The 16,338-nt window shown below is 54.2% G+C and overlaps 1 protein-coding gene across 3 annotated transcripts in view; it reads right to left on the minus strand.

Moving 5' to 3' along the window:
* LOC116937130 (uncharacterized) overlaps positions 1 to 13,697 on the minus strand; it is a 34,997-nt gene extending 21,300 nt beyond the window's left edge. For 2 of the 3 annotated variants that reach the window (XM_076058806.1, XM_076058804.1), the window contains exons 1-5: positions 13,207 to 13,696; positions 12,069 to 12,211; positions 10,985 to 11,112; positions 8,215 to 8,292; positions 143 to 247 (exon numbers count right to left, since the gene is read on the minus strand). In XM_076058806.1, the coding sequence (XP_075914921.1) occupies positions 143 to 247; positions 8,215 to 8,292; positions 10,985 to 11,112; positions 12,069 to 12,211; positions 13,207 to 13,658 (906 nt within the window). In that variant the 5' untranslated portion in view covers positions 13,659 to 13,696. Of the gene's footprint in view, positions 1 to 142; positions 248 to 8,214; positions 8,293 to 10,984; positions 11,113 to 12,068; positions 12,212 to 13,206 lie in introns of all 3 variants that reach the window. The other variant, XM_076058805.1, reaches the window with a different exon arrangement.
* Positions 13,698 to 16,338: the final 2,641 nt, after the last annotated feature.

Genomic DNA, 16,338 nt, shown 5'->3' on the forward strand with positions numbered 1-16,338 from the left:
CGCCACTTAGTGGCGAATGGCGGTTGTTGTTGTGTCTGTGTGTGTGTCTGTGTGTGTGTGTCTCTGTGTGTGTCACTGTGTGTGTGTCTGTATGTGTGTCTGTGTGTGTTTCTCTCCGTGTTTGCGAGCTCGCAGCTTTTACCGCTCCGGCTGGGGTGACCTCTTCCTCAAGCGCAGCGACACGAAGTGTGAGCTGAACCTCCACTTCTCTCCTGGCCTGTGTCTCGCTACGTAGAGACTCTACAGCCTGACAGAGACACGGGGAGAGAGAGAGACACACACAGGGAGAGAGAGAAACGGGGAGAGAGAGAGACACGGGGAGAGAGAGAGAAACGGGAGAAAGACACGGGGAGAGAGAGAGACACGGGGAGAGAGAGAGACACGGGGAGAGAGAGAGACACTGGGAGAGAGAGAGACACGGGGGAGAGAGAGAGACACGGGGAGAGAGAGAGACACGGGTAGAGAGACACGGGGAAAGAGAGAGACACGGGGAGAGAGACACGGGAGAGAGAGAGACACGGGGAGAGAGACACGGGGAGAGAGAGACGACCTCCCACCACCACCATCACCACCACCATAACCACCACCATCACCACCATCACCACCACCACCACCACCATAACCACCCCCATCACGACCATCACCACCATCACCATCACCACCACCACAACCATCACCACCACCATCACCACCACTAGCATCACCACCACCACCACCAGCATCACCACCACCAGTATCACCACCACCATCACCACCATCACCATCACCCACCATCACCACCACCATCACCACCATCACCACCATCATCACCACCATCACCACCATCACCACCACCATCACCCACCATCACCACCACCATCACCACCACCACCCCCACCATCATCACCACCACCACCACCACCATCACCATCATCACCATCATCACCACCATCACCATCACCACCATCATCACCACCATCACCATCACCACCATCACCATCACCACCATCACCACCATCACCACCACCATCATCACCATCACCACCACCATCACCCACCACCATCACCATCACCACCACCATCACCCACCACCATCACCACCATCACCACCACCATCACCATCACCCACCACCATCACCACCATCACCACCATCACCACCACCATCACCACCATCACCCACCATCACCACAACCATCACCACCACCATCACCCACCACCATCACCACCATCACCACCATTACCCACCATCACCATCATCTCCATCATCACCACCATCACCACCATCACCATCATCACCACCATCACCACCACCATCACCACCACCATCACAACCATCACCACCATCACCACCACCATCACCACCATCACCACCATCACCACCACCATCACCCACCACCACCACCACCATCACCACCATCACCACTATCACCACCATCACCCACCATCACCACCACCACCACCATCACCACCACCATCACCACCATCACCACCATCACCCACCATCACCACCACCATCACCCACCACCATCACCACCATCACCACTATCACCACCATCACCCACCATCACCACCACCACAACCATCACCACCACCATCACCCACCACCATCACCACCATCACCCACCATCACCACCACCATCACCACCACCACCACCATCACCACCATCACCACCATTACCCACCATCACCACCACCACCACCACCCACCACCATCACCCACCATCACCCACCATCACCACCATCACAACCACCATCACCACCACCATCATCACCATCACCATCACCACCATCACCACCATCACCATCACCACCATCACCACCATCACCATCACCACAATCACCACCATCACCCACCACCATTACCACCATCACCACCACCATCACCACCATAACCACCATCACCCACCACCATCACCACCACCACCACCACTACCACCACCACCATCACCACCATCACCACCACTACCACCACCACCATCACCACCATCACCACCATCACCACAATCACCACCATCACCCACCACCATTACCACCATCACCATCACCACCACCACCACCACCATCACCACCATCACCCACCACCATCACCACCACCATTACCACCATCACCATCACCCACCATCACCACCACCATCACCACCATCACCACCATCATCACCACCATCACCACCACCATCACCATCACCCACCATCACCACCACCATCACCACCACCACCACCACCATCACCATCATCACCATCATCACCACCATCACCATCACCACCATCATCACCACCATCACCATCACCACCATCACCACCATCACCACCACCACCATCATCACCACCACCATCACCCACCACCATCACCATCACCACCACCATCACCCACCACCAGCACCACCATCACCACCATCACCACCACCATCACCATCACCCACCACCATCACCACCATCACCACCACCATCACCACCATCACCCACCACCACCACAACCATCACCACCACCATCACCCACCATCACCACCACCATCACCACCACCACGATCACCACCATCACCACCATCACCCACCATCACCACAACCACCACCACCATCACCCACCACCATCACCGACCATCACCACCATCACAACCACCATCACCACCACCATCATCATCACCATCACCACCATCACCACCATCACCATCACCACCATCACCACCATCACCATCACCACAATCACCACCATCACCCACCACCATTACCACCATCACCACAACCATCACCACCATAACCACCATCACCCACCACCATCACCACCACCACCACCACCATCACCATCACCACCGTCACCACCATCACCACCACCACCATCACCACCATCACCACCATCACCATCACCACAATCACCACCATCACCCACCACCATTACCACCATCACCATCACCACCACCATCACCACCATCACCCACCACCATCACCACCACCATCACCATCACCCACCATCACCACCACCATCACCACCATCACCACCATCATCACCACCATCACCACCACCATCACCATCACCCACCATCACCACCACCATCACCATCACCACCACCACCTCCACCATCATCACCACCACCACCGCCATCACCATCATCACCATCATCACCACCATCACCATCACCACCATCACCATCATCACCACCATCACCATCACCACCATCACCACCACCACCACCATCATCACCATCACCACCACCATCACCCACCACCATCACCACACCATCACCCACCACCATCACCACCATCACCACCACCATCACCATCACCCACCACCATCACCACCATCACAACCATCACCACCACCATCACCACCATCACCCACCATCACCACAACCATCACCACCACCATCACCCACCACCATCACCACCATCACCACCATTACCCACCATCACCATCATCTCCATCATCACCACCATCACCATCACCACCATCACCATCATCACCACCACCATCACCACCACCACCACCATCACCACCATCACCACCACCATCACCAACATCACCACCATCACCACCACCATCACCCACCACCATCACCACCATCACCACTATCACCACCATCACCCACCATCACCACCACCACCACCATCACCACCACCATCACCACCATCACCACCATCACCCACCATCACCACCACCATCACCCACCACCATCACCACCATGACCACTATCACCACCATCACCCACCATCACCACCACCACAACCATCACCACCACCACCACCACCATCACCACCATCACCCACCATCACCACCACCATCACCACCACCATCACCACCATCACCACCATCACCCACCATCACCACAACCACCACCACCACCATCACCCACCACCATCACCCACCATCACCACCATCACAACCACCATCACCACCACCATCATCACCATCACCACCATCACCACCATCACCACCATCACCATCACCACCATCACCACCATCACCATCACAACAATCACCACCATCACCCACCACCATTACCACCATCACCACCACCATCACCACCATAACCACCATCACCCACCACCATCACCACCACCATCACCACCATCACCACCATCACCACCACCACTACCACCATCACCACCATCACCATCACCACAATCACCACCATCACCCACCACCATTACCACCACCACCATCACCACCACCACCACTACCACCACCACCATCACCACCACTATCACGACCATCACCACCACCACCATCACCACCATCACCACCATCATCACCACCATCACCATCACCACCATCACCATCATCACCATCACCACCATCACCACCACCACCATCACCATCACCACCATCACCACCACCATCACCACCATCACCATCACCACCACCACCACCACCATCACCACCATCACCACCACCATCACCATCACCATCACCCACCACCATCACGACCATCACCACCACCATCACCATCACCCACCACCATCACCACCATCACCACCACCATCACCACCATCACCCACCATCACCACAACCATCACCACCACCATCACCCACCACCATCACCAACATTACCCACCATCACCATCATCTCCATCATCACCACCATCACCATCATCACCACCATCACCATCATCACCACCATCACCACCATCATCACCACCATCATCACCCACCACCATCACCACCACCACCACCACCACCACCATCACCACCACCATCACCCACCACCATCACCACCATCACCACCACCATCACCACCATCACCACCATCACCCACCATCACCCCCACCATCACCCACCACCATCACCACCATCACCACCATCACCCACCATCACCACCACCATCACCACAACCACCACCATCACCACCATCACCCACCACCACAAGCATCACCACCACCATCACCCACCACCATCACCGCCATCACCCACCATCACCACCAACATCACCACCACCACCATCACCACCATCACCACCATCACCCACCATCACCACAACCATCACCACCCCCATCACCCACCACCATCACCCATCATCACCACCATCATCACCACCACCATCACCCATCATCACCACCATCACCACCACCACCATCACCACCATCACCATCACCACCATCACCACCATCACCATCACCACCACCATCACCATCACCACCATCACCACCACCATCACCATCACCACCACCATCACCCACCACCATCATCACCACCATCACCATCACCCACCACCATCACCACCATCACCACCACCACCATCACCACCATCACCACCATCACCCACCATCACCACAACCATCACCACCACCATCACCCACCACCATCACCACCATCACCACCATTACCCACCATCACCATCATCTCCATCATCACTACCATCACCATCACCACCATCACCATCATCACCACCATCACCACCATCACCACCATCACCACAACCATCACCACCACCATCACCCACCACCATCACCCACCATCACCACAACCACCACCACCACCACCCACCACCATCACCCACCATCACCACCATCACAACCACCATCACCACCACCATCATCACCATCACCACCATCACCACCGTCACCATCACCACCATCACCATCACCACCATCACCACCATCACTATCACCACAATCACCACCATCACCCACCACCATTACCACCATCACCATCACCACCATAACCACCATCACCCACAACCATCACCACCACCACCACCATCACCACCACCACCGCCACCACCATCACCACCACCATCACCATCATCACCATCACCACCACCACCACTACCACCACCACCATCACCACCATCACCACCATCACCATCACCACAATCACCACCATCACCCACCACCATTACCACCATCACCACCACCATCATCACCACCATCACCACCATCACCACCATCACCCACCACCATCACCACCACCATCACCACCATCACCACCACCATCACCATCATCACCACCACCACCAAAACTACCACCATCACCAGCACTATCACGACCATCACCACCACCATCACCACCATCACCACCATCATCACCACCATCACCATCACCAACATCACCATCACCACCATCACCACCATCACCACCATCACCACCATCACCATCACCACCATCACCACCACCACCACCATCACCATCACCACCATCACCACCACCACCATCACCACCACCATCACCACCACCATCACCATCACCACCATCACCACCACCACCATCACCACCACCATCGCCTCCACCACCACCATCACCACCACCACCACCATCACCACCATCACCATCACCACCACCACCATCATCACCACCACCATCACCACCATCACCATCACCACCACCATCACCATCACCACCATCAGCACCACCACCACCATCACCACCACCATCACCACCATCACCATCACCACCATCACCACCACCACCACCACCATCACCACCACCACCACCATCATCACCACCATCACCACCATCACCATCACCACCCCCATCACCCCCACCATCACCATCACCACCATCACGATCACTACCACCACCACCACCATCATCACCACCACCATCATCACCACCACCATCACCACCATCACCACCATCACCACCACCACCATCACTACCACCACCACCATCATCACCACCACCATCATCACCACCACCATCACCACCATCACCACCATCACCATCACTACCACCATCACCACCACCACCACCACCATCACCACCACCACCACCACCATCACCACCACCATCACCACCACCATCACCACCATCACCACCACCACCATCACCACCATCAGCACAACCACCACCACCATCACCACCACCACCATCACCACCATCACCATCACCACCACCACCACCACCATCACCACCACCATCATCACCACCATCACCACCATCAGCACCACCACCACCATCACCACCACCACCATCACCACCATCACCATCACCAACATCACCATCACCACCACCATCACCACCACCATCATCACCACCATTACCACCATCACCATCATCACCACCATCACCCCCACCATCACCACCATCACCATCACCACCACCACCATCATCACCACCACCATCATCACTACCACCATCATCACCATCACCACCACCACCACTACCACCACCACCATCACCATCACCACCATCACCATCACCACAATCACCACCATCACCCACCACCATTACCACCATCACCATCACCACCACCATCACCACCACCATCACCACCATCACCACCATCACCCACCACCACCATCACCACCATCACCACCATCATCACCATCATCACCACCACCACTACCACCACCACCATCACCACTATCACGACCATCACCACCACCACCATCACCACCATCACCACCATCATCACCACCATCACCATCACCACCATCACCACCACCATCACCACCATCACCACCATCACCACCACCACCATCACCACCACCATCACCACCACCATCACCATCACCACCACCATCACCATCACCACCACCATCACCACCACCACCACCATCACCACCACCACCACCATCACTACCACCACCACCATCACCATCACCACCATCACCACCATCACCATCACCACCACCATCACCCCCACCATCACCACCATCACCATCACCACCACCACCATCATCACCACCACCATCATCACTACCACCATCATCACCATCACCACCACCACCACTACCACCACCACCATCACCATCACCACCATCACCATCACCACAATCACCACCATCACCCACCACCATTACCACCATCACCATCACCACCACCATCACCACCACCATCACCACCATCACCACCATCACCCACCACCACCATCACCACCATCACCACCATCATCACCATCATCACCACCACCACTACCACCACCACCATCACCACTATCACGACCATCACCACCACCACCATCACCACCATCACCACCATCATCACCACCATCACCATCACCACCATCACCACCACCATCACCACCATCACCACCATCACCACCACCACCATCACCACCACCATCACCACCACCATCACCATCACCACCACCATCACCATCACCACCACCATCACCACCACCACCACCATCACCACCACCACCACCATCACTACCACCACCACCATCACCATCACCACCATCACCACCATCACCATCACCACCACCATCACCACCACCACCATCACCACCACCATCACCGCCACCACCATCATCACCACCACCATCACCAACATCACCACCATCACCACCACCATCACCCACCTGCTCTATCCGTGTCAAGTCAGGAGAAGCTTTCACCGCCAGACGCAGCTCCTCCAGATCCGAGGAGAAACCGGACATCTGCAGAAGCAGCGATGAGTAGTGTATAGTGTAGTGTAGTAGTGTATAGTGTAGTGTAGTAGTGTATAGTGTAGTGTATAGTGTAGTAGTGTATAGTGTAGTGTATAGTGTAGTAGTGTATAGTGTAGTAGTATATAGTGTAGTGTATAGTGTAGTAGTGTATAGTGTAGTAGTGTATAGTGTAGTGTAGTGTATAGTGTAGTAGTGTATAGTGTAGTGTAGTAGTGTAGTAGTGTGTAGTGTAGTAGTGTATAGTGTAGTAGTGTATAGTGTAGTGTATAGTGTAGTAGTGTATAGTGTAGTAGTGTATAGTGTAGTAATGTATAGTGTAGTGTATAGTGTAGTAGTGTATAGTGTAGTGTAGTAGTGTATAGTGTAGTGTAGTAGTATATAGTGTAGTGTATAGTGTAGTAGTGTATAGTGTAGTGTATAGTGTAGTAGTGTATATTGTAGTAGTGTATAGTGTATAATATATTGTAGTAGTGTATAGTGTAGTGTATAGTGTGTAGTGTAGCTACCATGAGATATTCGTTCACGAGGCTATCCACATATACAAACACAGAGACAATTTCATTCGAGAAGATGGATTCTGGCTTAGTAATAATTGGAAAGACGTTATAAACCATTTCGGTTCTTAATTGATTGTTATTCTGCGGTGACTTTCAGACCGCAGTCCATTCTCAGGCACTGCCTCTTACTACCTCTCACACCACGGTGTATGATATGGTTTATAGCATGTTGTATAATAAGAAATAGTATAACAGTGTAATGTTTAAAATAATTCACAAGGCAATATATATAGTACCGTATTTGTATAGTGAATATACAGTAGTGTGGTAGACAGTAGGGTTAGCAGAATAATACGTAGCGTAATACTACAAATCTAATAATTCACAGTCTAAAAGTATAGGGCAGTGTATAGTAACGCATTGCATAATTCAAATGTGGGGTCTGTCTACGGATAACGATATTACACAATGTAGTTTATATTGGAAGGTATACTATTGTAATGTCTAGTGGTATAGTTTAAAGCGTGGTCATAACGAACAAAGCTCGCCGCTCTGCGTGGTGCTAATCCCTCGCACCAACATCATGCCAGTCCCCCAGTTGCATGCTAATTTATATGTAAACGCCCCTATCCCCCTCCTCCGTACCGAACGTAGATGGACTCGTCCAGTCTGAACAAAGCTCGCCGCTCTGCGTGGTCATCGTGCCAGTCCCCCAGTTGCATGCCAATCTACCGTCGATATGCAAACTCCTCTCCCGCCCCTCCTCCATTCCGAACGTAGATGGACTCATATTCTTAGCTCTTTCGGTAAAGTCACGTTGAAGGTAAACAATAAAATAATGAAATAAATACACAACAATAGATGGACTCGTCCAGTCTGAACAAAGCTCGCCGCTCTGCGTGGTGCTAATCCCTCGCACCAACATCGTGCCAGTCCCCCAGTTGCATGCTAATTTATATGTAAACTCCTCTCCCCCCCTCCTCCGTTCCGAACGTAGATGGACTCGTCCAGTCTGAACAAAGCTCGCCGCTCTCCGTGGTGATAATCCCTCGCACCAACATCGTGCCAGTCCCCCAGTTGCATGCCAATCTACTGTCGATATGCAAACTCCTCTCCCCCGTTCGGAACGTAGATGGACTCGTCCAGTCTGAACAAAGCTCGCCGCTCTCCGTGGTGCTAATCCCTCACACCAACATCGTGCCAGTCCCCCAGTTGCATGCTAATTTATATGTAAACTCCTCTCCCCCCCTCCTCCGTTCCGAACGTAGATGGACTCGTCCAGTCTGAACAAAGCTCGCCGCTCTGCGTGGTGCTAATCCCTCACACCAACATCATGCCAATTTCCCAGTTACATGCTAATCTAATGTCGATATGTAAACTCCTCTCCCCCGTTCGGAACGTAGATGGACTCGTCCAGTCTGAACAAAGCTCGCCGCTCTCCGTGGTGCTAATCCCTCGCACCAACATCATGCTAGTCCCCCAGTTGCATGCTAATTTATATGTAAACTCCTCTCCCCCCCTCCTTCGTTCCGAACGTAGATGGACTCGTCCAGTCTGAACAAAGCTCGCCGCTCTCCGTGGTGATAATCCCTCGCACCAACATCGTGCCAGTCCCCCAGTTGCATGCCAATCTACTGTCGATATACAAACTCCTCTCCCCTGTTCGGAACGTAGATGGACTCGTCCGGTCTGAACAAAGCCCGCCGCTCTGCGTGGTGCTAATCCCTCACACCAACATCATGCCAATCACCCAGTTACATGCCAATCTACTGTTGATATGTAAACTCCTCTCCCCCCCTCCTCCGTTCCGAACGTAGATGGACTCGTCCCGTCTGAACAAAGCTCGCCGCTCTGCGTGGTGCTCATCCCTCGCACCAACATCGTGCTAATTGATATGTAAACTCCTTTGTCAAGGCGCTCTGTTCCTCCCACACAGCTTAAAAGACGCTGTCCATGCTTGGCAGGGTTCACTCAAGCGCTGTCTTCCCAACAGTCCTGTTCCCTCACCTGAGGAAGGCTACTTGCGTTGTGGCCGAAACGTCGTGAGGATTTTATCCTGCTGCTATTGTTATTTTTATTTTTATTATGTTATCGCCATTCTACGCGGTGACTTTACCGAACGGACCCAGAAGATGTGGTGTGGTGGCGAGTGCGTAGTGGTGAGCGTGTGTAAGGTCACTCACCACTCCGCGTGTCTCGCCGTGTCGAACGCCCAATGTCCGTACCTCCTGTTTAAGTGCCGTCACGTCCGCGGTGAGGGAGGACAGCTCGCCCGGTGAGGAAGCCGCGGCAGCGGCTTGATTGGCCTCTACTACTGGGACACACAGACGGAGACACGGGGAGTCACGGGGAGACACGGGAGAGAGAGAGAGAGAGACACGGGGGGGGGGGGGGGAGACACGGGGAGAGAGAGAGACACAGGGAGAGAGAGAAACGGGAAGAGAGACACGGGAAGAGAGAGAGACACGGGGAGGGAGACATGGGGAGAGAGAGACACGGGGAGAGAGAGAGACATGGGGAGAGAGACACGGGGAGAGAGAGACACGGGGAGAGAGAGAGACATGGGGAGAGAGACACGGGGAGAGAGAGACACGGGGAGAGAGAGAGACATGGGGAGAGAGAGAGACATGGGGAGAGAGACACGGGGAGAGAGAGACACGGGGAGAGAGAGAGACATGGGGAGAGAGACACGGGGAGAGAGAGACACGGGGAGAGAGAGACACGGGGAGAGAGACACGGGGAGAGAGACACGGGGAGAGACAGACACGGGGAGAGAGACACGGGAAGAGAGACACGGGGAGAGAGAGAGACGGGGAGAGAGACACGGGGAGAGAGAGACGGGGAGAGAGACACGGAGAGAGAGAGAGACACGGGGAGAGATAGAGACACGGGGAGAGAGACACGGTGAGAGACAGACACGGAGAGAGAGACACGGGGAGAGAGAGAGAGACACGGGGAGAGAGAGACACGGGGAGAGAGAGAGAGACACGGGGAGAGAGAGAGACACGGGTAGAGAGACACGGGGAGAGAGAGAGACACGGGGAGAGAGACACGGGGAGAGAGAGAGACACGGGGAGAGAGAGAGACACGGGAAGAGAGACACGGGGAGAGAGAGAGACACGGGGAGAGAGAGACACGGGGAGAGAGACAGACACGGGGAGAGACAGACACGGGGGGAGACAGACACGGGGAGAGAGACACACACACAGACACAGAGACAGGCGAGGTAGTCAACATCTCTCTAGCCAGCGATGCTCCCCCACGTACGGCTCCGTATCTGTCCCTGGGCGTGCTCCAGGTCCGCTCGGAGCGCCGTGATGAGCCAGCTGAGCCAAGCGAGTCCGCAAAACCCGGCCAGAGCCAGGAGCAGGAGCCAGGGAGCGCGGGAACAGCAGCAGCAGCAGAGCGTCCTGGATGCACGCACACACAGAGAGAGAGAGACAAAATCTAGCAGCCTCCTCCCGTTGTTATTGTGCTGATGCCCTCCAATCACTCCAGACCAGATCAGCTCCACGGTAGGTCCTCGTGTCAAGGACATGGGGCTCGCATCCGCTGGTCCGTCACTATGTAGTCCAGCAGATGTTCTTGCTTGGACCCGGCACGCATCCATGATGTTGTGTGGATGCGCCGATGCCGGAACAGCGTGTTGGTAATTACAAGCCCATGGGCCGCACACAAATCTAGCAGCCTCCTACCGTTGTTATTGAGCTGATCTGGCCCATGCCCTTCAATCACTCCAGACCAGGTGCCAGCATCATGACCAACTCGGGCATTGAAGTCACCCAACATGATGACTCTATCCCGAGGGGCCACTTTAGCCAGCACCTGTGACAGGAGGTCATAGAAGGCATCTGACTCATCGGCTTTGCCTGCATCCCTCCACGGATGTTCATCTTCGGTGGGGGCATAAGTAACCACGACCACCATTCCTCGCCTCCGGTTGATGGGAAGGCGAGCCCAAAGTAGCCTGGGGCTCACAGCTTCCCACACCTCACCGCCAACGCTCCCACGCCCCCTTCATGCTTTTGTTCAAAAGGAGAGCCACTCTCCCCGTTGCCTGGCGGTCTCCCGCCCCGAGCGGAGGATCGTCCACCCCTCCACCACTTCCTGTTCCACCATCGTCACCTCCTCCTCCACCGTCACCACCGCCGCCACCACCACCGTCACCACCACCATCGTCACCACCATCACCACTGCCACCATCACCACCACCACCGCCACCACCACCACCACCGTCACCACCACCACCACCGTCATCACCACCACCACCACCGTCATCACCACCACCACCACCACCGTCACCACCACCACCATCACCACCACCACCGTCACCACCACCACCACTACCACCACCGTCACCACCACCACCACCGTCACCACCACCGTCACCACCACCACGACGTACTTGCTCCGTAACCTCTTCACGAATCCTCTCCACTCTCCACCACCCCTCCTCTTCCCACCGCCACCACCACCGCCACCACCGCCACCACCACAACCACCACCGCCGCTGCTGCTGCTGCTGCTGCCGCTGTCCCGGCTGTCCCGGCTGTCCCGGCTGTCCCGGCTGTCCCGGCTGTCCTGGCTGTCCCCGCTCCTCAGCAGCAGCTCGTGACCCCCGCGGGCCCTGCACCTCGCCAGCGACGAGGTGGAGCGGCGGTGGTGGCGGTGGTGGCGGTGGTGACGGCGGCCGCCGCCGCCGCCGGCGCCGGCCTCCTCGTCGTCACGGCCGATGCCGACGCCGATGCCGACGAGGGCGTCGAGCTGCCGGCGTTTCCTGCGCAGCTTGCGGGGAGCGGCGGGCGCCAGGCCGGGCGAGGCCGGCGGAGACGCGGGGCAGCATGGGCGGGGGTCCATGGCGGTGGTGGTGGTGGTGGTGGGGGTGGTGGTGGTGGTGGTGGGGGTGGTGGTGGTGGTGGTGGTGGGGGTAGTGGTGGTGGTGGTGGTGTTACGTTGAGTTGGTGGTGGTGTTACGTTGTGGTGGTGGTGTTACGTTGTGGTGGTGGTGTTACGTTGTGGTGGTGGTGTTACGTTGTGGTGGTGGTGTTACGTTGTGGTGGTGGTGTTACGTTGAGTTGGTGGTGGTGTTACGTTGTGTTGGTGGTGGTGTTACGTTGTGGTGGTGGTGTTACGTTGTGGTGGTGGTGTTACGTTGTGGTGGTGGTGTTACGTTGAGTTGGTGGTGGTGTTACGTTGTGTTGGTGGTGGTGTTACGTTGTGGTGGTGGTGTTACGTTGTGGTGGTGGTGTTACGTTGTGGTGGTGGTGTTACGTTGAGGTGGTTGTGGTGGTGTTACGTTGAAGTGGTGGTGGTTGTGTTACGTTGTGGTGGTTGTGTTACGTTGAGGTGGTTGTGGTGGTGTTACGTTGAAGTGGTGGTGGTTGTGTTACGTTGTGGTTGTGGTGGTTGTGTTACGTTGAGGTGGTTGTGGTGGTAGTGTTACGTTGAAGTGGTGGTGGTTGTGTTACGTTGTGGTGGTTGTGTTACGTTGAGGTGGTGGTTGTGGTGGTGTTACGTTGAAGTGGTGGTGGTTGTGTTACGTTGTGGTGGTGGTTGTGTTACGTTGAGGTGGTGGTTGTGGTGGTGTTACGTTGAAGTGGTGGTGGTTGTGTTACGTTGAGGTGGTGGTTGTGTTACGTTGAGGTGGTTGTGGTGGTGGTGTTACGTTGAGGTGGTGGTTCAGGTGGTGGTGGGGGTGATGGTGGTGATGATGGGGGTGATGGTGATGTTACGTGATGGTGGTGGTGATGGTGGTGGTGGTGATGGTGGTTTGATGGTGGTGGTGGTGATGGTGGTTTGATGGTGGTGGTGGTGATGGTGTTGATATTGATGTCACGTGGTGATGTTGTTGATGTCACGTGGTGATGTTGTTGATGTCACGTGTTGATGTTGTTGATGTCACGTGTTGATGTTGTTGGTGTCACGTGGTGATGTTGTTGATGTCACGTGTTGGTGTTGTTGATGTCACGTGGTGGTGTTGTTGATGTCACGTGTTGATGTTGTTGATGTCACGTGTTGATGTTGTTGATGTCACGTGGTGGTGTTGTTGATGTCACGTGGTGATGTTGTTGATGTCACGTGGTGGTGTTGTCACGTGGTGGTGTTGTAGATGTCACGTGGTGATGGTGGTTGATGTCACGTGGTGATGTTGGTGGTGTTGTTGATGTCACGTGTTGATGTTGTTGATGTCACGTGTTGATGTTGTTGATGTCACGTGGTGATATTGTTGATGTCACGTGTTGATGTTGTTGATGTCACGTGTTGATGTTGTTGGTGTCACGTGGTGATGTTGTTGATGTCACGTGTTGGTGTTGTTGATGTCACGTGGTGGTGTTGTTGATGTCACGTGTTGATGTTGTTGATGTCACGTGTTGATGTTGTTGATGTCACGTGGTGGTGTTGTTGATGTCACGTGGTGATGTTGTTGATGTCACGTGGTGGTGTTGTTGATGTCACGTGTTGATGTTGTTGGTGTCACGTGGTGATGTTGTTGATGTCACGTGTTGATGTTGTTGGTGTCACGTGGTGTTGTTGTTTATGTCACGTGTTGGTGTTGTTGATGTCACGTGGTGGTGTTGTTGATGTCACGTGGTGATGGTAGTTGATGTCACGTGGTGGTGTTGTTGATGTCACGTGGTGGTGTTGTTGATGTCACGTGTTGATGTTTTTGATGTCACGTGTTGATGTTGTTGATGTCACGTGGTGATGTTGGTCGTGTTGTTGATGTCACGTGTTGATGTTGTTGATGTCACGTGGTGGTGTTGTTGATGTCACGTGTTGATGTTTTTGATGTCACGTGTTGATGTTGTTGATGTCACGTGGTGATGTTGGTCGTGTTGTTGATGTCATGTGGTGATGTTGTTGATGTCACGTGGTGATGTTGTTGATGTCACGTGTTGATGTTGTTGATGTCACGTAGTGATGTTGTTGATGTCACGTGTTGATGTTGTTGATGTCACGTGGTGATGTTGTTGATGTCACGTGGTGATGTTGGTGGTGTTGTTGATGTCACGTGTTGATGTTGTTGATGTCACGTGTTGATGTTGTTGATGTCACGTGGTGATGTTGTTGATGTCACGTGGTGATGTTGGTGGTGTTGTTGATGTCACGTGGTGATGTTGTTGATGTCACGTGGTGATGTTGTTGATGTTACGTGTTGATGTTGTTGGTGGTGTTGATGATGTCACGTGGTGATGTTGTTGATGTCACGTGGTGATGTTGTTGATGTCACGTGTTGATGTTGGTGGAGTTGTTGATGTCACGTGGTGATGTTGTTGATGTCACGTGGTGATGTTGTTGATGTCACGTGGTGATGTTGTTGGTGGTGTTGATGATGTCATGTGGTGATGTTGTTGATGTCACGTGGTGATGTTGTTGATGTCACGTGGTGATGTTGGTGGTGTTGTTGATGTCACGTGGTGATGTTGTTGATGTCACGTGGTGATGTTGTTGATGTCACGTGGTGATGTTGTTGATGTCGCGTGGTGATGTTGTTGGTGGTGTTGATGATGTCACGTGGTGGTGTTGTTGATGTCAC

This window comes from Petromyzon marinus, assembly GCF_048934315.1.
Source record: "Petromyzon marinus isolate PM22_M1 ecotype Great Lakes invasive population chromosome 78 unlocalized genomic scaffold, UKy_Petmar_22M1.pri1.0 chr78_unloc.2, whole genome shotgun sequence".
In the NCBI taxonomy this organism is placed as follows: Eukaryota; Metazoa; Chordata; class Hyperoartia; order Petromyzontiformes; family Petromyzontidae; genus Petromyzon; species Petromyzon marinus.